Below are 24,671 nucleotides of genomic sequence, written 5' to 3'. Positions count from 1 at the left end.
AGAAGTTCCTCTAACTTTATTTTTAATCATCTTTTTAAACACCTTTTCTATAACTCTTCTATTCTATTCCCTGGCTATCAATATCTGTTTTGTTTAAATTTAGGCTGGTTTCATTTCTTGTAGATCCCTCCGCCTCCCCCCACCCCCTGTCTTACTAGTTTAAAGCGTTTGCCACCTTTCATGATGAATAATCAGTATTGCTGCCAAATATCTTCAGTGCAAAAAATGCACTGTTAATTATCTGGCTGTAGTGTGGGTGACAAGTGGGTTTGGGTAACGAGATAAATGGAGTTTGGGGCAGGCAGACACAGAGTTCAGAGGATTGACTGCTCACAAGAATAGAAGTTAATAATAAACAATAACTTTTATTTATATTGCGCCTTTAATGTAGTAAAGCGTCCCAATGCGAGGAGTGTTCATAATAAGGTGGATGAATTAACTGCATAGGCAACAATTAATGAATATGATATAATTGGATTACAGAGACATGGCTCCAGGGTGACCAAGGCTGGGAACTCAACATCCAGGGGTATTCAACATTCAGGAAGGATAGACAGAAAGGAAAAGGAGGTGGGGTAGCGTTGCTGGTTAAAGAGGAAATTAACGCAATAGTAAGGAAGGACATTAGCTTGGATGATGTGGAATCTGTATGGGTGGAGCTGTGGAATACCAAAGAGAAGAAAACGCTAGTGGGAGTTGTGTACAGACAACCAAACAGTAGTAGTGAGGTTGGGGACAGCATCAAACAAGAAATTAGGGATGTGTACAATAAAGGTACAGCAGTTATCATGGGTGACTTTAATCTACATATAGATTGGGCTAACCAAACTGGTAGCAATACGGTGGAGGAGGATTTCCTGGAGTATTTTCCAGGGATGGTTTTCTCGACCAATATGTCGAGGAAGCAACTAGAGGACTGGCCATCCTAGACTGGGTGATGTGTAATGAGAAGGGACTAATTAACAATCTTGTTGTGTGAGGCCCCTTGGGAAAAAGTGACCATAATATGGTAGAATTCTTTATTAAGATGGAGAGTGACACAGTTAATTCAGAGACTAGGGTCCTGAACTTAAGGAAAGGTAACTTCAATGGTATGAGACGTGAATTAGCTAGAATAGACTGGCAAATGACACTTAAAGAGTTGACAGTGGATAGACAATTGCAAATATTTAAAGATCACAAGGATGAATTTCAACAATTATACATCCCTATCTGGAATAAAAATAAAACGGGGTAGGTGACTCAACCGTAGTTAACAAGGGAAATTGAGGATAGTATTAAATCCAAGGAAGAGGCATATAAATTGGCCAGAAAAAGCAGCAAACCTGAGGACTTGGAGAAATTTAGAATTCAGCAGAGGAGGACAAAGGGTTTAATTCGGAGGGGGAAAATAGAGTACGAGAGGAAGCTTGCTGGGAATATAAAAACTGACTGCAAAAGCTTCTATAGATATGTGAAGATAAAAATATTAGTGAAGACAAACGTAGGTCCCTTGCAGTTAGATTCAGGTGAATTTATAATGGGGAACAAAGAAATGGCAGACCAGTTGAACAAATACTTTGGTTCTGTCTTCACGAAGGAAGACACAAATAACTTGCCAGAAATACTAGGGGACCGAGTGTTTAGTGAGAAGGAGGAACTGAAGGAAATCCTTATTAAGTGGAAAATTGTGTTAGGGAAATTGATGGGATTGAAGGCCGATAAATCCCCGGAGCCTAATAGTCTGCATCCCAGAGTACTTAAGGAAGTGGCCCTAGAAATAGTGGATGCATTAGTGATCATTTTCCAACAGTCTATCGACTCTGGATCAGTTCCTATAGATTGGAGGGTAGCTAATGTAACACCACTTTTTAAGAAGGGAGGGAGAGAGAAAACGGCTAATTATAGAGCAGTTAGCCTGACATCAGGAGTGGGGAAAATGTTGGAATCAGTTATTAAAAATGAAATAGCAGCTCATTTGGAAAGTCAGCATGGATTTTTGAAAGGGAAATCATGTTTGACAAATCTTCTGGAATTTTTTGAGGATGTAACTAGTAGTGTGGACAAGGGAGAACCAGTGGATGTGGTGTATTTGGACTTTCAAAAGGCTTTTGACAAGGTCCCACACAAGAGATTGGTGTGCAAAATTAAAGCACATGGTATTAGGGGTAATGTACTGACGTGGATAGAGAACTGGTTGGCAGACATGAAGCAGAGAGTCGGGATAAATGGGTCCTTTTCAGAATGGCAGGCAGTGATTAGTGGGGGTGCCGCAGGGCTCAGTGCTGGGACCCCAGCTATTTACAATATACATTAATGATTTCGATGAAGGAATTGAGTGTAATATCTCCAAGTTTGCAGATGACACTAAGCTGGGTGGTGGTGTGAGCTGTGAGGAGGACGCGAAGAGGCTGCAGGGTGACTTGGACACGTTTGGTGAGTGGGCAAATGCATGGCAGATGCAGTATAATGTAGATAAATGTGAGGTTATCCACTTTGGGGGCAAAAACACGAAGACAGAGTATTAACTGAATGGTGGCAGATTAGGAAAAGGGGAGGTGCAACGAGACCTGGGTGTCATGGTACATCAGTCATTGAAAGTTGGCATTCAGGTACAGCAGGCGGTGAAGAAGGCAAATGGCATGTTGGCCTTCATAGCTAGAGGATTTGAGTATAAGAGCAGGGAGCTTTTACTGCAGTTATACAGGGCCTTGGCGAGGCCTCACCTGGAATATTGTGTTCAGTTTTGGTCTCCTAATCTGAGGAAGGATGTTCTTGCTATTGAGGGAGTGCAGCGAAGGTTCACCAGACTGATTCCCGGGATGGCTGGACTGACATATGAGGAGAGACTGGATCGACTGGGCCTGTATTCACTGGAGTTTAGAAGGATGAGAGGGGATCTCAGAGAAACATATAAAATTCTTACTGGACTGGACAGGTTAGATGCAGGAAGACTGTTCCCGATGTTGGGGAAGTCCAGAACCAGAGAACCAAAGAATAAGGGGTAAGCCATTTAGGACTGAGATGAGGAGAAACTTCTTCACTCAGAGAGTTGTTAACCTGTGGAATTCCTTACTGCAGAGAGTTGTTGATGCCAGTTCATTGGATATATTCAAGAGGGAGTTAGATATGGCCCTTGTGGCTAAAGGGATCAAGAGGTATTGAGAGAAAGCAGGAAAGGGGTACTGAGGTGAATGATCAGCCATGATCTTATTGAATGATGGTGCAGGCTCGAAGGGCTGAATGGCCTACTCCTGCACCTTTTTTCTATGTTTCTAAGACACTTCACAGCAGTGTTAACAAAACAAAACAGATAAATTTGACACCGAGCCACAAAAGAAGAAATTAAGTCAGATGATCAAAAGCTTGGTTAAAGAGGTAAGTTTTTCAGGAGCGTCTTAAAGGGGGAAAGACAGGTAGAGAGGTTTAGGGAGGGAGATCCCGAGCGTAGGGCCCAAACAGCTGAAGGCACAGCCACTGATAGTAGAACAGTTATAATGAGGGATGTTCAAGGAAGCAGAATTTGAGGAGCGCAGACATCTTGTGGGGTTGTGAGGCTGAAAAAGATTAGAGAGATACGGAAGGGCAAGGCCATGGACTGATTTGTAAACAAGGATGAGAATTTTGAAATCGAGATATTTAACCGGGAGCCAATGTAGGTCAGAAAGAACCTGGGTGATCGTGACTTGGTACGAGTTAGGACACGAGCTACTGAGTTTTGGATGACCTCAAGTTTACGTAGTGTAGAATGTGGGAGGCCAGCCAGGAGTGAGTTGGAGTAGTCAAGTCTAGAGGTAACAGGCATGACTGAGGGTTTCAGCAGCAGAAGAGCTGAGGCGGAGACGGGCAATGTTACAGAGGTGGGAAAAGGCGGTTTTAGTTATGCTGCGGATATGTGGCCGGAAACTCATTTCAGGGTCAAATATGACACCTAGGTTGCGAACAGTTTTGTTCACCCTCAGATTGATGTTAGGGAGAGGGATGGTTAGTGAACGCAGTTTGTGGCGGGGACCAAAGACAATGGCTTCGGTCTTCCCGATATTTAATTGGAGAAAATTTCTGCTCATCCAGTACTGGATGTCGGACAAGCAATCTGACAATTTAGATAGCAAGCAGGAGTTAAGAGAAGTGGTGGAGAGGTCGAGCTGGCTGTCGTCAGCGTACATATGGAAACTGACTGTGCTTTTGGATGATATCGCCAAGGGGGGCAGCATATAGATGAGAAATTGGAGGGAGCCAAATATAGGTCCTTGGGGGACACCAGTGGTAACGATGTGGGAGTGGGAAGAGATGCCATTTTTGGCTTCAATTAGATAGATAAGAATTGTACCAGGTGAGTGCACTCCTACCTAGCTGGACGATAGTGGAGAAGCATTGGAGCAGGATGGAGTGGGCAACTGTGTCAAAGGCTACAGACAGATCCAGAAGGACCAGGAAGGACAGTTTACCTTTGTCACAGTCACAAAGGATGTCATTTGTGACTTTGATGAGAACCGTTTCGGTACTGTGGCAGGGGTGAAAACCAGATTGAAGGGATTCAAATATTGAATTCAGGGAAGGATGGTCACGGATTTGGGAGGCGACAACACGTTCAAGTACTTTGGACAGGAAAGGGAGGTTGGAGATGGAGCGATAGCTAACAAGCGAAGTGGGGTCAAGGGTTGTTTTTTTGAGGAGAGGGGTGATGACAGCAGGTTTGAAGAACAAGAACCGTTAACAATGTAAGCTAATATGGAAGCCAAAAAAGGAAGTTGGATGGTCAGCAGTTTAGTGGGAATAGGGTCAAGGGAGCAGGAAGTGGGTCTCATGGACAAGATGAGTTTGGAGAGATCAAGAGGGGAGATCAAAGAGAAATTAGAGAAACATTTGGCAGACAGGAAACAGAGAGTAGGGATAAATGAGTCCTTCTCAGAATGGCGGGCAGTGACTAGTGAGGTGCTGCAGGGCTCAGTGCTGGAACCCCAGCTATTTACAATATACATCGATGATTTAGATGAAGGAATTGAGTGTAATATCTCCAAGTTTGCAGATGACACTAAGCTGGGTGGCGGTTTGAGCTGTGAGGAGGATGCTAAGAGGCTGCAGGGTGACTTGGACAGGTTAGGTGAGTGGGCAAATGCATGGCAGATGCAGTATACTGTGGATAAATGTGAGGTTATCACTTTGGTGGCAAAAACATGAAGACAGAATATTATATGAATGGCGGCAGATTGGGAAAAGGGGAGGTGCAACGAGACCTGGGTGTCATGTTACATCAGTCATTGAAAGTTGGCATGCAGGTACAGCAGGCGGTAAAGAAGGCAAATGGCCTTCACAGCGAGGGAATTTGAGTATAGGAGCAAGGAGATCTTACTACAGTTGTACAGGCCTAGAGCAGGTGGGAGCCTCAGATGAAGTTTGGCCCTGTGGGCTAGGTGAAGGAAGGGAACTCGCAGAGGCAGCTGATCGGATGTTCTCAATCTTTGAGACAAAGAAGTCCATGAGCTCCTCACATTTGTTGTTGGAGGTGAGTGTGGTGGAGACGGGAGAGATGTTGAAGGAGACGGTTAACAGTAGAGAATAGTAGCCGGGTGTTATTTTTGCATTCCCAAATGATCCTGGAATAGTGAGCAGTTATTGTAGACAAGAGTAAGAACTGATGGTGTTTTGTGTGTTCGAGGCAGGTCTGGCGGTGAATGGTTAAACCAGTTGTCCGTCACATCCGTTCAAGTCTCCGCCCTTTTGACTTGAGGGAACAAAGGTGAGGGCTGTACATGGGGAAATGACGAGCGTAGGAGAGAGTAATCTTTTTAATAGGGACTAGGGCATCAAAGGTGGTGGTGAAGGTGTGGTTGAGCAAATCGGTGGCTGCAGAAATGTAATTGTTTAAAAGATAGCCAAAGGTTGGACAGTTTTGAGTTGATAAGTGCAGTTGTAAGAGAGTTTGGAGAGAGTTTTTTTCCAGTGGCGGATGTAGAAGGAAGTAGGTTTGGATTGGGGAAGGGGGATGTGGGTCGAGAACAATACAAGGAAATGGTCAGAGATGGCTTTTTCTTTCATTAACACGGTTGGAATAGCGAGGCCACAAGAGATTGCAAGGTCAAGGGGTGGCTGTGAATATGGGTTGAGGAATTTACATGGAGGGAGAGATTCAGGGAGGACAGGAGAGTAGTGAACTCAGAGGAGAGAGAGCATGATGAATTGAGATGGAGGTTGAAGTCACCGAGGATGAGAAGTCGCTCAGTGCATAGGCTGAGGGAGGAAAGCAGTGAGGATATATCTGCGATAACAATTTTATCATACTTGGGTGGGCGGTAGAGAACAAGAATTTTGAATGAGAGGTGAGGAATGGAATAAGGCGAGATGTTCAAAAGATGAGAAAGTGCCAGAGGGGTAGAACACAGACCAAGGTATGATTTAGTGATGAGAGCTATACCGCCACCACGGTGGTCTGGGCGAAACTAGTGGTGGAAGGTATAGCCGAGAGGGGAGGCTTCGATTAAAGGTAATGTGTCATAATCCTTCAGCCAAGTTTCTGTTAGTGCCATGGTGTCGATGGAGTCATCCATGATAAGGTCATGGATGGCAAGGACCTTGTTTCCAAGTGAACGGACATTCTGCAAGGACATTTTGAGAGGATCCGTAATGGTTGATCTGCCAGCATACACATGCTCGATGCTTGGAGGGATGAATTGGACAGGGAGGAAATTGGCAAGGTTAGCCCTCCCAGGGCAAGCTTGGCTGTAAGGTCGGTGAGAGAGTCGGATGAGACATTTGGGGTTGCTGCTTGTGAGGAGACAGCGACGAGTGCCACGGTGGACGCTTCGTAGAATGACGAGAGGCTGAGGGGAAACTGCAGGCTTTTCTAAAAGGGAGTCAAGTCTGGGACGGCGGCACGAGAATAGGAGGAAGGTTGTAGAGTAATGTAGTGTTGGTGTAGTGATTTTGGACGCCAGAGTATATGAGAGAGAAGAGATGAGAGGTGGCATAACAACATTCGAGACTGTCCAGGGAGGGAAAGAGAAAAAGCGGGAGAAGGATGTGTAAATAGAAGTGAATGGCTTGATCCGAAGCAGCAGCCAAAATGCGCACGCAAATAGACCGAGGCAAAAAAAAGAAATTAAATTGACATGTACAATAAGAATTCTACAATAATGGAGCTGAAATTGCGGTCGGAGGCTTCCTGCGGGCAATTGTCTCTGACCTGAAGCATTTCTACGAAATTACCTGGTGGTCCCGGAGGAGCGTGAGATTCCAGTTGGGAGGCCTTCTCTTCCCGTGCTGCGAAGTGCGCTCCCATCCTCGAGGTTCCCACGTAGAAGATGCAGTCACGTGTGACTGCTCAGTCAATCAGGTATAGTATTCGCAGCTTTCGCATTAATAGCAATGAGAACTCCGTATCTATGAGTTCCCATTGCTATTAATGAGAAAAAAAACAAGCACACTAAACACAATTTAATTTAAAAAAATAAAAAAACGCACCACATAATTAAAATTAATTGAAATTAAAATTAATAAATATCAGAGGAAAAAATGTTTTTCCGAGTTTTTAAAAAGTTTTTTTAATTATGGTTAATAATAAATGTAACGTAGTGGTCAGAGTTTTAAAAAATAATTATCAGGCGCAAGAATTTTGAGGACATTTTCTGGGCAAGATATGAGTAAATACTGCATCTTTGCCCTTGCAAATGTCCTTACACCCGATATGCGTTGGATCTGTCAAGCTCCAGCTTGACGGATCAGAAAAGCTGGTTTTCGGCGCATGTGCATTGTGTGCTGAAAACTGGTTTTTGCGATGTCTTCCCGGGTCAGTAGACACTCAGTACGGACCTGGGGAGGCTGGGATTTCCAGCCCACTAGAATCAGTATATTTATATTAAAACAAAATTAAATAATATATAGAATAATTATAAATGAAGTTAAAATCACAAAATCAGTAATTGAAAAAAAAAGTTAAATCAGTCATTAGCTGTCTTAATAATTCACTCTGTCCTGTGATTGAAGTAACATGAAAGAACCAATCACTTCCCTTCTTTGTTGTGATGTCATACTTTGATTACGTTTTACTTCTCTTTTTGACACTTCTCTCGATTGTGCTGCGGCTAGCTTTTCTTCAAATGCTGACAGCTCCACACACGCTAGCTTTAGATGTTGGGGACTGCTCCACAGACGGGCTTTAAAAAAAAAAGTTGAATAAGTTAATTAAGATTATTTTTACACGTATGTTACACTTTGACATTATTTATGTAACTGATCTCTAATTGCTAGTTATTTTATAGAAGAAAATTTATTGGTATATTAATTGTGCACAAATAGATTGAAATGGATTTGTTACTTTTTCAGGATGAAACCAAGAGGCAGTGTAAAGAAATAGAAGGACTTCGAGACAAGTTAGCTCAATTCAGGGTTGTAAGTCAGATTTCACTTTTATAAGAAGATAAAATACAAAAAAAGCTATTTAAATAAAGTTTAATTATGGTCTATGATTCCCAAATTATTTATGTTTGCTTCTAATGTTATACACAAAGTTGAAATTATCCTCTCTGATGTTTGTTTCGTTAGAAAGTTATTAAGTATCTAGTTTGTGCATTGGTCATCTTGCACCTAAAATTGCAAGAGGAAGTTTAATCTTTGACCTTGAATGCCTGCTCTTTAATGATCAGGCCTCACTTTGGTGCAATAAATTTTATTTAACTACATCTACCCAATTGTCAGGATAATTATCATAAACATAGCATTAAAATGCTGCTTCTATTGTGGTGGAGATAAGGAATAATAAGGGGGAAAAGTCGCTGATGGGCATAGTCTATAGGCCCCCTGACAATAGCAACTCTGTTGGTCGGAGCATAAACCAGCAAATATTGGGGGCTTGTAAAAAGGGAACGGCAATAATCATGGGTGATTTTTACCCCCATATTGATTGGACACATGAATTTGGTCAGGGTAGCCTTGAGGAAGAGTTCATAGAGTGCTTAAGGGATGGGTTCCTTGAGCAGTATGTAACGGAACTAACCAGGGGACAGACTATCTTAGATCTGGTCCTATGTAATGAGACAGGATTAATAAATAATGTCCCAGTTAAGGATTCCCTTGGAATGAGTGATCATAGCATGATTGAATTTCAAATTCAGATGGAGGGTGAGAAAGTTGGATCTCTAACCTGCGTACTAAGCTTAAATAAAGGAGACTATGAAGGTATGAGGGCAGAGTTGGCTAAAGTGGACTGGGAAAATAGATTAAACTGCAGGACAGTTGATGAACAGTGGTGTACATTTAAGGAGATATTTCACAACTCTCACGAAAAATATATTCCAGGGAGGAGGAAAGGATGTAAGAGAAAAGATAGCCATCCGTAGCTAACTGAAGAAATAAAGGTCGGTATCCAATTAAAAACAAGGGTACACAAAGTGACCAAAACTCGTGGGAGGACAGAAGATTGGGAAGCTTTTAAAAGCTAGCAAAGAATGACTAAAAAAATTATTAAGAAAGGGAAGCTAGACTATGAAAGTAAACTAGCACAAAATATAAAAACAAATAGCCAAAGTTTCTATAGGTATATAAAAAGGAAAAGAGTGGCTAAAGTAAATGTTGGTCCCTTAGAGGACGAGACCGGGGAATTAGTAATGGGGAACATGAAAATGGCAGAAACTCTGAACAAATATTTTGTATCAGCCTTTACAGTAGAGGACACTAACAATATCCCAACAGTTGGATAGTCAAGAGGCTATGGGGGGGAGGAACTTAAAACAATCACAATCACTAAAGAGGTGGTACTCAGTAAGATAATGGGACTAAAGGCAGATAAATCTCCTGGACCTGATGGCTTTTGCATCCTAGGGTCTTAAGAGAAGTAGCGGCAAGGATTGTAGATGCACTGGTTGTAATTTACCAAAATTCCCTGAATTCTGGGGAGGTACCAGCAGATTGGAAAACTGCAAATGTAACACCGCTATTTAAAAAAGAAGGCAGACAAAAAGCAGGAAACTATAGACCAGTTAGCCTAACATCTGTGGTTGGGAAAATGTTGGAGTCCATTATTAAAGAAGCAGTAGCAGGACATTTGGAAAAGCATAATTCGGTCAGGCAGAGTCAGCATGGATTTATGAAGGGGAAGTCAAGTTTGACAAATTTGCTGGAGTTCTTTGAGGATGTAATGAAGAGGGTAGATAAAGAGGAACCAGTGGATGTGGTGTATTTGGACTTCTAGAAGGCATTTGACAAGGTGCCACATAAAAGGTTAATGCACAAGATAAAAGTTCACGGTGTTGGGGATAATATATTAGCATGGATACAGGATTGGTTAACAAACAGAAAACAGAGAGTCGAGGTAAATGGTTCATTCTCGGGTTGGCAATCAGTAACTAGTGGGGTGCCGCAGGGATCAGTGCTGGGACCCCAGCTATTTGCAATCTATATTAATGACTTGGAAGAAAGGACCGAGTATAACGTAGCCAAGTTTGCTGACGATACAAAGATGGGAGGAAAAGCAATGTGTGAGGAGGACACAAAAAATCTGCAAAAGGACATAGACAGGCTCAGTGAGTGGGCAAAAATTTGGCAGATGGAGTATAATGTTGGAAAGTGTGAGGTCATGCACTTTGGCAGAAAAAATCAAAGAGCAAGTTATTATTTAAATGGAGAAAGATTACAAAGTGCTGCAGCACAGCGGGACCTGTGGGTACTTGTGCATGAAACACAAACGGTTAGTATGCAGGTACAGCAAGTGATCAGGAAGGACAATGGAATCTTGGTTTTTATTGCAAAGGGGATGGAGAATAAAAGCAGGGAAGTCTTGCTACAGTTATCCAGGGTATTGGTGAGGCCATACCTGGAATACTGTCTGCAGTTTTGGTTTCCATATTAACGAAAGGATATACTTGCTTTGGAGGCAGTTCAGTGAAGATTCACTAGGTTGATTCCAGAGATGAGGGGGTTGACTTATGAGGAAAAGTTGAGTAGGTTGGGCCTCTACTCATTGGAATTCAGAAGATTGAGAGGTGATCTTATCGAAACGTATAAGATTATGAGGGAGCTTGACAAGGTGGATGCAGAGAGAATATTTCCACTGATAGGGGAAACTAGAACTAAGGGTCATAATCTTAGAATAAGGGACCGCCCATTTAAAACTGAGATGAGAAATTTCTTTTCTCAGAAGGTTGTGGATCTGTGGAATTCGCTGCCTCAGAGAACTGTGGAAGCTGAGACATTGAATAAATTTAAGACGGTGATAGACAGTTTCTTAACCGATAAGGGAATAAGGGGTTATGGGGAGCGGGCAGGAAAGTGGACCTGAGTCCATGATCGGATCAGCCAAGATCATACTAAATGGCGGAACAAGCTCGAGGGGCCGTATGCTCCTATTTCTTATGTTCTTATTGTTGTAATGGCAAACCTTCAGCTTTAACAACTAATTATTATAACAATAAAGGGCACTTTTCAGAGTTCTGGTAACATTACAATGATATCTGTACTTACAGGAACCTTTATAATATCATTATAGTTGAACCTATATGTACAGGAACCTTAATATCATCACAGTGGAATTTATACTTATAATATCACTACAGTGAAACCTATACTAGCAGGAACCTTTAATATAATTAAAGTAGAACATATATCTAGGATTATATAGAATATACAGCACATAAACAGGCCATTCGGCACAACCAGTCCATGCGGTGTTTATGCTCCACTTGAGCCGTCTCCTGTATTTCCTCATCTAACTATCAGCATAACCCTCTATTCCTTTCCCCCGCATATGCTTATCTAGCCTCCCCTTAAATGCATCTATACTGTTTGCTTCAACCACTCCCTGTGGTAGCGTATTCCACATTCTCACCATTCTCTGGGTAAAGAAGTTTCTTCTGAATTCCTTATTTGATTTCTTGGAGCCTTTCTTATATAGGTGGCACCTAGTTATGCTCTTCCCACAAGTGGCAACACACACTCTGTGCCCACTCTATCAAAACCTTTCATAATTTTAAAGACCTCTAATGCATCACTCCTCAGCCTTCATTTTTCAAGAGAAGAGAGACCCAGCTGAATCATTTTTTTAAATTTCAAAATATCTTTTATTCATGTAAAAAATTTGCACAATACATTGGAAAGCAGTTCAGTACATTTGGATGCTGACGGCAATTCCGTTCAATACATTTGCTTGCTTTACATTTCGAGGTACAATTCAGTACAATCCAGGATACATTGTAATACAGTCATCAAATTACGTTACATGTGGCACTATACGGTACATGGAATGGATGAGGGTACAGTTGCACTTCTTTGCAACATACATTACGAAACAGAACTTGCATTATACATGGCACTACATAGGTGTTTTCAGATCATGGTGCTCTATGTACACAAAAAGTTTACAAGTACAGCCCGAGGGGAGTTTTATACTGATTCCAGCCCCTGGGTTTACCGTGGCGAAAGGGCTTTCAACTGTGGCTCTTCCCCACCGTGCCTTTGCGGCGACTGCACTAATTTTTAGTGCGTCCCTCAGCACGTACTCCTGGATCTTGGATTGCGCCAGTCTGCAACACGCAGACATGGACATCTCCTTGCTCTGGAAGACCAGCAAGTTTCGGCAGGACCAAAATGCGTCTTTCACCGAGTTGATGGCCCTCCAGCAGCAGATGATGTCTGTCTTGGTGTGTGTCCCTGGGAACCGCCCATAGAGCACAGAATCCTGTGCTACGGAGCTGCTTGGGATGAACCTCGACAGCAACCACTGCATCTCCTTCCAGACCTGCCTTGAAAAGGGGCAATCCCGAAGGAGGTGGATGACCGTCTCGTCCGCACCACAGCCAACTTGGGGGCAGAGAACCGTGTCTCTGAAACCCCGGCTGTGCATGAAGGATCTGTCAGGTAGGGCCCTCCTCACCACCAACCAAGCTACGTCTTGGTGCTTGTGTGAAAGCTCTGGCGATGAGACGTTCTGCCAAACGAGTTTGACAGTCTTCTCGGGGAACCACCTGACAGGGTCCACCTTCTCCTTCTTTCGTAGGGTGTCCAGGACCTTACGTGTCGACCACTGCTTTATGGTCTTGTGGTCAAAGGGTTTTATTCTGAAAAACTTTTCCCCGAAGGATAGGTGGACATGCATGGTCCAACTGGTGGGGGTATTTCGCGGCAGCGTGGCCAGACCCATCCTTCGCAACACCGGGGATAGGTAGAACCTCAGCACGTAGTGACACTTGGTGTTTGCGTACCGGGTGTCTGTGCACAGCTTAAAGAATTAGGAACAGGAGTAGGCCATCTAGCCCCTCGAGCCTACTCCGCCATTCGAAAAGATCATGGCTGATCTGGCCGTAGACTCAGCTCCACTTACCCGCCCGCTCCCCATAACCCTTAATTCCCTTATTGGTTAACAATCTATCTATCTGTGATTTGAATACTTTCAATGAGCTAGCCTCAACTGCTTCCTTGAGCAGAGAATTCCACAGATTCACAACCCTCTGGGAGAAGAAATTCCTTCTCAACTCGGTTTTAAATTGGCTCCCCGGTATTTTGAGGCTGTGCCCCCTAGTTCTAGTCTCCCCGACCAGTGGAAACAACCTCTCTGTCTCTATCTTGTCTATCCCTTTCATTATTTTACATGTTTCAATAAGATCACCCCTCATCCTTCTGAACTCCAACGAGTAAAGACCCAGCCTACTCAATCTATCATCATAAGGTAACCCCCTCATCGCCGGAATCAGCCTAGTAAATCGTTTCTGTACCCCCTCCAAGGCTAGTATATCCTTCCTTAAGTAAGGTGACCAAAACTGCACGCAGTACTCTGCAATTTTTCTCCATTTAAAGTACAACTTGCTCTTCGATTTTTTTTCTGCCAAAGTGCTTAACCTCATACTTTCCAACATTATACTCCATCTGCCAAATTTTTGCCCACTCATTTAGCCTGACTATGTCTATGTCCTTTGGCAGGTGTTTTGTGTCCTCCTCACACATTGCTTTTCCTCCCATCTTTGTAGCATCAAACTTGGCTACGTTACACTCGGTCCCTTCATCCAAGTCGTTAATATAGATTGTAAATAGTTGGGGTCCCGTCGATCCCTGCGGCACCCCACTAGTTACTGATTGCCAACCCGAGAATGAACCATTTATCCCGACTCTCTGTTTTCTGTTAGTTTGCCAATCCTCTATCCATGCTAATATATTACCCCCAACCCCGTGAACTTTTATCTTGTGCAGTAATCTTTTATGTGGCACCTTGTCAAATGCCTTCTGGAAGTCCAAATACACCACATCCACTGGTTCCCCTTTATCCACCCTGTTTGTTACATCCTCAAAGAATTCCAGCAAATTTGTCAAACATGACTTCCACAAATCATAAATCCATGCTGACTCTGCCTGACTGAATTATGCTTTTCCAAATGTCCTGCTACTGCTTCTTTAATAATGGACTCCATCATTTTCCCAACCACAGATGCTAGGCCAACTGGGCTATAGTTTCCTGATTTTTGTCTGCCTCCTTTTTTAAATAGGGGCGTTACATTTGCAGTTTTTCAATTTGCTGGGACCTCCCCAGAATCCAGGGAATTTTGGTAAATTACAACTAATGCATCCACTATCCCTGCTGCTACTTCCCTTCAGACTCTAGGATGCAAAAGCCATCAGGTCCAGGGGATTTATCTGCCTTTAGTCCCATTATCTTACTGAGTACTACCTCCTTAGTGATTGTGATTGTATTAAGTTTCTCCCCCCTATAGCCCCTTGACTATCCACTGTTTGGATATTTTTAGTGTCCTCTATCGTAAAGACGGATACAAAATATTTGTTCAGAGTTTCTGCCATCTCCATGTTCCCCATCACTATTTCCCCGGTCTCGTCCTCTAAGGGACCAACATTTATTTTAGCCACTCTTTTCCTTTTTATATACCTATGGAAACTCTTTCTATCTGTTTTTATATTTCGTGCTAGTTTACTTTCATAGTCTATCTTCCCTGTCTTAATCATTTTTTTAGTCATTCTTTGCTGACTTTTAAATGCTTCCCAATCTTCTGTCCTCCCACTAGTTTTGACCACTTTGTATGCCCTTGTTTTCAATTGGATACTGTCCTTTATTTCTTTAGTTAGCAACGGATGAGTATCTTTTACACCCTTTCCTCCTCACTGGAATATATTTTTCTTGAGAGTTGTGAAATACTTTAATCTATTTTTCCAGTCCACTTTAGCCAACTCTGCCCTCATACCTTCATAGTCTCCTTTATTTAAGCTTAGTACGCTGGTTTGAGATCCAACTTTCCATCTGAATTTTAAATTCAACCAATGTTATGATCACTCATTCCAAGGGGATTCTTTACTAGGAGATTGTTTATTAATCCTGTCACATTTCACAGGACCAGATCTAAGAAAGCCTGCCCCCTGGTTGGTTCAGTTACATACTGCTTAAGGAACCCGTCCCTTATCCACTCTGAACTCTTCCTCAAGGCTACCCTGACTAATTTGATTTGTCCAATCAATATGGTGTTTAAAATCACCCATGATTATTGCTGTTCCCTTTTTACAAGCCCCCACTGTTTCTTGGTTTATACTCCGACCAACAGAGTTGCTACAGTTAGGGGGCCTATAGACTATGCCCACCAGTGACTTTTTCCCCTTATTATTTCTTATCTTCACCCAAACTATTTCAACATCCTGATCTTTTGAGCCAATATCGTTTCTCACTATTGCAGTGATTCCATCCTTTATCAACAGAGCTACCCCACCTCCTTTTCCTTTCTGTCAAATGCACCTTAGCCACCTCACTCCATGCTCACCTCTGCCACAATTCTCTATTTAAATCCCTTCAGTTAGTTTCTGCATTGCATACAGCACCATGATTGCCCCAATCAGAGGTATTAGTGAAAACTTATGTGCTTGCGGCCATAGTGCATTATCCTTCCTGTAGTCTTCAACTTCCATACCTTGTTCTACTACTTCTTCTCCATAGGCCATCCGTTCAGTACTGCTTTCGCGTTTCCACTCCTACCTTACCCAACACAGACAGTGCATCTCTAACAATGGCTTCTCCTTCCGCTACATCATAGTTACCTCCAGAGTGCTCCAAGGTTCCAACCTTGGCCTCCTCTTCCTTATTTACATATTGCCTATTGGCAACACCTATAGTTTCCATATGTATGCTGATCACACCCAACTCTTTTCTCTTCATGACCTACCTGTCTGTCTAACATCACATTACAGGTAAGCCAGAATTTCCTCCAGTTGAACATTTGGACGGCCAAAGCCACTGTACTCGGCTACCATCAAAAACACAGTACCCTTGCCACTGATATCCTTGTTCTCCAAGGCTGTTTGTCCAGTCTGAATTAGACATTAAATAATTTTAATGCCTTGCTCAACCTAGAACAGAGTTTCAAACTCCATATCCTGTCTCGTCAGCAAGATTGCTTTGTTTTGATCGCCATGGAATTTCCTAAATGTGGCCGATCCTTGTTCCCATCGCCACTGAATCCCTCATTCAAACTTTTGCTGCCGTTACATTTATCTTCGTAACGTCTTCCTGGCCAAACTCCCGAGTTCCACCCTTCGCAAACTCTTTACAAAACTCCACCACCTGCATCCTGTCCTGTTGAGCCATTACTCCCAGTGGCCTCCATTATTTCCCTGTCACACAATGTATCAAATCCAGAATACTCATCTTCATTTACAAAACCCTTCCATAACTTCTTTCCACCCATGAACTGCTGCTTCATCTCAATTTCTACTCTGTGAAGCTCCTTCGGATATTTGGTATATTAAAGGCACTGACCTCAAAATTCTTCAGGCCACAACCCTGCAGTTTGCAGCGTCAGTGGGAGGGCACCTTACTTGCTTGACAAGCACAAGCTTCACTTTCGGTCCATATCTGGCACCTCCCATTGGAAACTCCAGCGCCTGCCCACTTGTGAAGGGATTGACCAGTTCTTCCCATCACCCCACCACCCTGATTCCGGTCATGCTTCCATCAGCTACATAAGTAAAGGAACTGATGTGGAGAACTGAAATTTTTTTTTTTTAAAACAGCATTTTTAAAGTCCTCAAAAATCCAGGCTACTTGCCTGGCCAGGCCCTCACCAGTCGTGCTCACATGACCCGTTGTGGATTCCTGTATGCCTTCGCTCACTCGCCTTACCAGGCACCATGACTGCACTGGATCCCTTTAAAGGCTCAGAAACAAGAATCCCCAGCTTGTGGAATCCCCATTCATGGCTCCATCCTTAGCCATTATTGGTGAGGCCACACCAAGAGTACTGCGTACAGTTTTGGTCTCCTTATTTAAGGAGGGATATACTTGCATTGGAGGCAGTTCAGAGAAGGTTCACTCGGTTGATTCCTGAGATGAAGAGGTTGACTTATGAAGAAAGGTTGAACAGGTTGGGCCTGTACTCATTGGAGTTTAGAAGAATGAAAGGTGATCTTATTGAGACATATAACATAAAGATGGGGCTCGACAAGGTAGATGCAGAGAGGATGTTTCCATTCATGAGGGAATCTCGAACTAGGGGGCAAGTTTTAGAATAAGGAGTCACCGATTTAAAACTGAGATGAGGAGGAATTTCTTCTCTGAGGGTTATAAATGTGGAATTCTCTGCCTCAGAGAGCTGTGGAGGCTAGGTCATTGAATATATTTAAGGCGGAGATCGACAGATTGTTGAGCAATGAGGAAATAAAGGGTTATGGGGAGCGGGCAGGGAAGTGGAGCTGAGCCCATGATCAGATCAGACTCCTGCTCCTATTTCTTATGTTCTTATTGGCCTTGTAAAGCAAAGAGGATGCTCCTGGAAATGATGGACACCTGGCACAACCAGTTCTCCGCTGTTTTCTTGGAGGTTATGGGAGGAGATTGGCAAAACCCCCATTGAATTCCCCCACCCAGCCACTATATAAATGCAAATTGCTGCCGTTGGTTAAAATTATTAATGGGACCTGAAGGGGCAAACTTGTTACTGGGGCTTGGTTTCCTTACCACAATGCTTCAGGTAACCTTTCAAGCCAATGCCCTAATAGGTCGGACGATATTGGTTTACAAGCAGCAGTAAGCTTGTCAATGCTTTATGTAGGTAATCTAAAGCAGTTAACAAATTTCCTAAATTCCCTCGGTTTAGCTAAGTGGTGCATGCAGAGTAGATTCCTCATCAAGCAAATGGAATCTATATGGATTTCTTGATAGTTTTGGCGACTTCTAAACGGGATGATGGGATTTTGCATGTTTGACACTTGGCTAACAAAAAAAAGGCATGGAATTGCCCAATTTTCCATGAAGCATGAGTAATGTCCTTTCTAAGAATTAAGTAATCTACTTTTATCTTTGCAGGATGAAATCCAGAAGCAGCACAGAGAATTGGAAGGATTTGAAGAAACAATTGCTAGACTCACCAAAGTACGTCACTTTCTTTATATTATAAGCCCATGTGATTTTTGGCGGTGAGGAGAATCTTGCATTCTGTATTTTGATCTGTGTTCTGAAGAAACAGTTGTAATTGGCTGTATACTCAGGAAGGATTCTTTGGAGATGCTCCAACATGGGACGGGCTAACAGTTACTCCCTTTAGTTACGTCATCAATGGAAATGGAGTATGTTTTGTTATTGATGGGTCTATAATATCCCTGTACATCTGTGTCCCTTTTTAAAAGACTAGTGTTATGTTGCTTCGTTCTAATTCTCAGCACTATTTCTGTTTCTAATAATTCCCCACAGATAGCAGCAAGGGCATCTGTTTTCACTAGCCACTTCTTTAAGTCCTCTTGTATGAAGTCCATCCAGACCTTGAGCCTGTCTTCCTGTTAACTTCCTCAGCCTATCAATGACTGTCTTAGCTGAAAATGTTAATCTTCACTTCTCTACTAACCACCCCCACCCCCCTTCCCGGAAAATTCACCTTCAGTGCTGGATAGATTGCCTAGGGTTGTCTCTGAGATCATGGAAAAGAAGAATTTGTTTGGTATGCTCGTCAGTTGCCCAAGGCGTTTCACATGGAGAGTCGAGACCAAGTAGGGTGAAGCAGAATTAGAGGTCAGGGAATGATTGACTGTAGCGCACTGATGTAATTCAGTCTCCATTTTAAAGTCATACATTCCATTCTGTCCTTATTTTGCAAATTAAGAGTCGAGTTATTGGGCCCAAATTTGACCAGGGGTTGCTCCGGTTTTTTTGGAGCAACTTGATTTTCCTGGAATATCTTGAAAATCCCCATTCTGCACATTTAATTTGCGCCAGTGTAAGTGAGTTAGTTAGGATTTTTTTTAGTTTTGTTTTTTTTTCAAAAGTTTTGGCCATTTAAGTCAGTTTGGACAGCTAATAGTTGCTCTAAACTAACTTAGGCCAGTGTATGTGGCCACTTGTGGCTGCACAGAAAACCCTTGCAGAGAGTTAAGAAATCAGCGCTGGTAAGTACATTCTAAAGCACCAAGCACGAAACAAAGCACAAAAATAAGCATTCAATAACAAATAAAAAATACAAAGAAGCTGAGAGGACCTGCACTTAGCACCAAGACTTACAAAGCACTAAACAAAGCACAAAAAGTAATAAGCAATTAATTAACAAATAAAAAATAAAAAGAACCCTGCACCTAAAGCACCAAGACCAAAGTAATAAGCAATCAATCAATAACAAATAAAAAATAGAAATCCTACCAAAACACGGCTTGGGAAGGCAGCGGGCTGCCGATGAGGGAGCCCATTCAGCCAGGGATGGGGGGGGGCACACTTTGGCCCCTCCCACACAGCCTGCAGCACACACTCTCAGATTCTAGGGGCGAGGAGCTACTGCGCATGTGTGCACATTCTAGCACGCATGTGCAGAGGTCCCGGCACTGTTTTCAGCACCAGGACCTGGCTCCACCCCCGAATCCAGCTGCCACGTTACGCCACCATCGAGGAGAGACTGGGGAGTGGCCAAACTCGGCCCAAAGATTTTTGGCGCCCTTGGAGTTCTACAAAAGCGACGCACCTCTGGTGAGTGCGCCAGAAATCTGTACTGGCCAAATTTGGGCCCATTGGGAGCATTGGAGTTTCTTTGCATTACAGGCTGAGTAGCTGGAAGACTCAAAGCTGAGGTGATCATTAGTGGGAGAGTAATTACACCATGAGACATTTACAGAGACAGATTCCATTATAAATGTGGACATAGAAATTTAGAATGGCGAATGTTCATAACGGGAAGTACGGGTTCGTAGACAGAAAGTGTATGCAGTTATCATGTTTTTAATCATTTAAAGATTTGCTATATCTTGGTCACTTGCTATTATGTCACCTTTGAGATCTTTCATTAGCCCACCATTTCCTTTTTCACCTGCTTTCTGCAAATATCTATAAATACATAAATATCTTGCCTCTTAACATTTTGTTGCCACATTTTTGTCTTACTGTGTTATAAATTTCTATGTTCATGTTTATAATGGGGTTTTGCCTATTTAAACTCATCAGTCTGATTGTACAATCTGGCATTGGGTTCTGACAATTCACTTAAAATACTTTCTGATCGTGTTTTTCAGCTGCCCTTTTTTCTTCCACAACTAAAATTTCTAATGTCCAAAATGAGGTTTGAAACACAATTTTTAAAAATGACATATTGCACAATAACATGATCAAATTTATCTATTGAATTATCATTTGTGTTTTTAATACCGTCATTAAATTTCCATTTGAAGGCTTCAGCCTCTCCTGAAAGCCTGCGCTTTGAGTGTTTATACCAGTTCAATTTTGAAGCCAACTAGTTATCTCACCTGCTAGCACCTATGAGACGGCGAAAGACTGGGGTCACAGAGCGTGAGCCAGAGGAGCAGTTTTTTGCTAATTTTTATTTGATTTATTTGTGGGGTTCAGGGGAGGGGCATTGGTAAGACAACTTGAATTTTGAAAGCAATCATAGCCTCTTTGAGGGAAACAGATAGGAAGCCAGTGTAGAAGGGGGAAGGGGACATAGGACATAGGAACAGGTTGAAGGTGAGGGACAGCTAGCTATCCCTGTATGTTTACCCATCCATGTCATTGTTGAACCAGGTCTCTCTCATGCTTATGATATTACAGCTTCCCTCTCTAGCAAGGATCTCCAGGTCTCCAATTCACAAGACTCCTAGCATTCGTTTACTCTGAGACATCTATTTCCTCCACTCTAGACTGATGTCCTTATTTTCTCATTAATTCCCCTTGTAGCCATACCCTTATACTGCTACATCGGTGTCTGCATTTGAATTATCAACCAAACCCTGATCTGTACCATAATATTTAGCTTCTGTATTTTTTTCTACCTCCATTTTATTTTCCCTTTCTAGGTCTGGTCTGTTTGTCCCTCCCACTAACTTGTTAGTTTAAATCCTCCCCCAATGCCTTATTTACCCTCTGCAAGACGTTGTAAGAAAAATGAACATTACATTTTATTAAAAAATGGCAGTATTGCAACTGGAATTCCAATTGATGATCAATATTAATCAATTAATCAGATCAATCTTTGCATAATTTATAAGATATACGAATTAGCTCACCTTTTGACAAAACCCAGACCAATCGTTAAACAATCAAATTAAATCACAGCAGAAACACCGTAGCATACTGAGTGAAGTGTAATTAACTTTGACTTGGCAGAGTCATCACAGGTGACCACACAACAGATCCACTAAATAGCAGTACTTTATTTAACAACATCTATGATAACACAATTAATGCCATTACAAGATTAAGTATTGAGGATTACAATATGGACTTGGTCAAATATTATTGATTGACAAGAGTCTAGATTTTTGTAGGCACAACCATAACTTAAGTGTATCACAGTCTTCAACAACAGCAACTTGCATTTATATAGCACTTTTAATGTTGTAAAACATCCCAAGGTGCTTCATAGGAGCTATTATCAAACAAAATTTGACACTGAGCCATATAAGGAGATATTAGGGCAGATAACCAAAAGCTTGGTCAAAGAGGTAAGTTTTAAGAAGCCTCTTAAAGTAGGAAAGCGGAGAAGTTTAGTGAGGGAATTCCAGAGCATCGGGCCTCAGCATCTTAAGGCACGGCCGCCAATGGTGAAGTGAATCGGGGATGCGCAAGAGGCCAGTATTGGAGGAGTGCAGAGATCTCGGAGGGTTGTAAGGCTGGAGGAGGTTACAGAGATAGGAAGGGGCAAGGCCATGGCTGGACTGGATTTTGCTTATGATAGTATCATAGAGCTATATTCTTTGTCCAAGATTACAGTACAGCTTAAGATAATTAAGTTTATAGCGAGTGTTCAATATATCAATAACAACTTTTGATTCGACTATCCCTCTAATATGAGCATTAAACGTACAACCTCTTGTAAGTTGGTTGCCGTGTTTTCCAAATTACAACAGTGACTACACTCCAAAAGTACTTCATTGGCTGTAAAGCGCTTTGGGACGTCCGGTGGTCGTGAAAGGCACTATATAAATCCAAGTCTTTCTTTTCTCTTCCTTTCAGTAGGTTGGCTGCTGCAATGTCGGGTAGTTCTGCCTTCCTCTGGGATGCTTGACTAGGGACACCAGCAGCAAGGCTATCCATTACCTTTCTTCTGTGGTCATGTTGTCCTAGCTTAACTACCCTTGCATGTACATTACCCCTCTATATTGTAATACTGTTACTTTACTCTGGATTCAGAGGCTGAAGTGATGGCAAACAGTTGTAATGCTTCTCTTCTATTTTTATCTATACTTTCCTTCACTATCATTCTCATTGTCCTTCTTACCCTCCTCCATCTGCCCCAATGTATGTCTCTTTATACCCACTGCCTTTAAACTTACTAGTTTAGATTGCTTTGCTCCTTCAATGAAATTATTTGTAGCCCCCCCCACCCCTTGCTCACTAATTGATACCAGTTTGATTTAGGTGAAGCCCACCCAGTCTAGACTTTCTCCCTGTCCCCAGAACTCCCCTCAATATCCTAGAAATCTGAAAACCTACCTTCTACACTATTGCTCCTACCACACGTTGATTTGTCTAACCTGCTGACCCAGCACACGACAGTGCAAGCAATCCTGAGATTACTACGCTGCTTTTTAATCTAATACCTAACTCTTCAATCTCCCTTTGCAAGACCTCCATCCTGTTCATCTTTGTCATTGGTTCCAGTGTGAATCATGTCTTCATGCTCGGTACCATTCTTTTCCAGGATCATCTTAACCCACTCCTTTTCGTCAAAATTCAATTCTTTCACAGTGTTATATTTATTACCATCTCTAAACCAGCACCCACAATAATTTCACCAGTAGGCACTATTTAAACAAAAAAAATAAAGGAATGATGGAATGTTAGTCACAACTCTTTGTGCTCATTTGTTTTTTTAACCAAGATTTGCTGGAAAGGCACCGTTTACTGCAATGTTTCAGTCTCAGTGGTTTTACTGACATTTATGAACTGCTCAAGGTTTGTGATGACAATTTACAAGGTACTCATAGCTACTTGATTGAATTGGTACCTAGTCAGCCAACTCTTAACCGATATTTATTACAAAGGTGTGAATCATTTCACTGCTCAGCAGCATAATTAATTTTCTTTACTGATGAAGGAAAAAGGTGCACTTGTGCCTGTGGTGTGTTCAGTGCTTTAACAGCAATTATTCACAATTTAAAAGATAGCCAGAAGCCCAGTCTCCAATCACAATAATGTCCTGTTGATAGCATGCACAGGGTTCTCCTGCCACTAATAGCAGATTATCAATAAATTGAGGCAAACTGTGTCTCTCAGGGTGACACAGACCAAGATGTTATGGGTCCTAAGAACTGAAAGTGGCACTCCTATGTCATGGGGGATTCAGCTTAAGTACCGCTAACCCAGCACCCTTCTATCAATGTAACATACCCAAAGTTTCCTCTTATTAAAGGAATGGCATATGCTGTGGCCAGTTAATGGAGTTTCCTCAACTCATGTCTATTCTAATTGGGAAATACTACAATAAGCTATGTTTTCTAGAGAAGATAAGTGTGAATGTGTTTAATATTTAGCATGGTTTTGTCTGGCAGCAATTGTGATTATAACATTCTAATGAAAACTATGATGAAATGCTTGATGGTTCTAATTAATTACTGGGAAAAGTATTGAACTCTTTTTCTAAATGTATAATTATATACTGTTCCAGGAACTGACTGCAACACATAATGACCACACCAAGCTTCAGGAAGAGCTGCACTGTAAATCGGAAGAAAATCAAACTCTTAATGATTTGTTAAATCAAATTAAACAGGAAAAGCAAAGGCTGGTTGATCGAGTTGATAAACAAGTAGCAACAGGTAGCCGTAGATCGAGCATGAAAATTGTAGCATAATTTTTCTTAATTCTGTCTTTACATCTGAAATAGTAAACATTATTGATTGCTTTCTGAGTTCTTATTGACTACTGAATGCTGATATTTTCTTTTTATTTAATGTATTTGTTAGCAGTTGCTTCTGTCTAGCTCAAATACACTGACATTGCCTTGCTGGTGTGTTTTAAATATATATATAGAATTAGTGTGGACAAAAAAGTAACTTTGTTGGTAAAACAAAATAGAGACAGCACTTTCTTACCCCTGTCGTTCTAGTAGCATAAAGTCTGTTTATGAACTTGAACCATTTCTTGAAAGCATTTATATCACAAAATACATTTAGTATCACAACGTTTCTAGTCTTGAAGATACTGTGGGTAATATAAAAGCTAACATTGATACTCCCCAAAGTTAATATTTTTACTAGTAGCTTGGTAAATAGTACTAAGTATCTAAAAAAGGCAGTTAAATTAACAA

At 41.9% G+C, this 24,671-nt stretch overlaps 1 protein-coding gene across 1 annotated transcript in view; it reads left to right on the top strand.

The window, feature by feature from the left end:
- cep135 (centrosomal protein 135) overlaps positions 1-24,671 on the top strand; it is a 233,192-nt gene that overhangs the window by 67,974 nt on the left and 140,547 nt on the right. Inside the window, exons 9-11 of the mRNA XM_070869899.1 lie at positions 8,302-8,367; positions 18,257-18,322; positions 24,030-24,180. Coding sequence (XP_070726000.1) covers positions 8,302-8,367; positions 18,257-18,322; positions 24,030-24,180 — 283 coding nt within the window. The remainder of the gene's footprint in view (positions 1-8,301; positions 8,368-18,256; positions 18,323-24,029; positions 24,181-24,671) is intronic.

This window comes from Pristiophorus japonicus, chromosome 2 (genome assembly GCF_044704955.1).
Source record: "Pristiophorus japonicus isolate sPriJap1 chromosome 2, sPriJap1.hap1, whole genome shotgun sequence".
In the NCBI taxonomy this organism is placed as follows: Eukaryota; Metazoa; Chordata; class Chondrichthyes; family Pristiophoridae; genus Pristiophorus; species Pristiophorus japonicus.
This window is presented reverse-complemented; position numbering and strand designations above follow the sequence as displayed.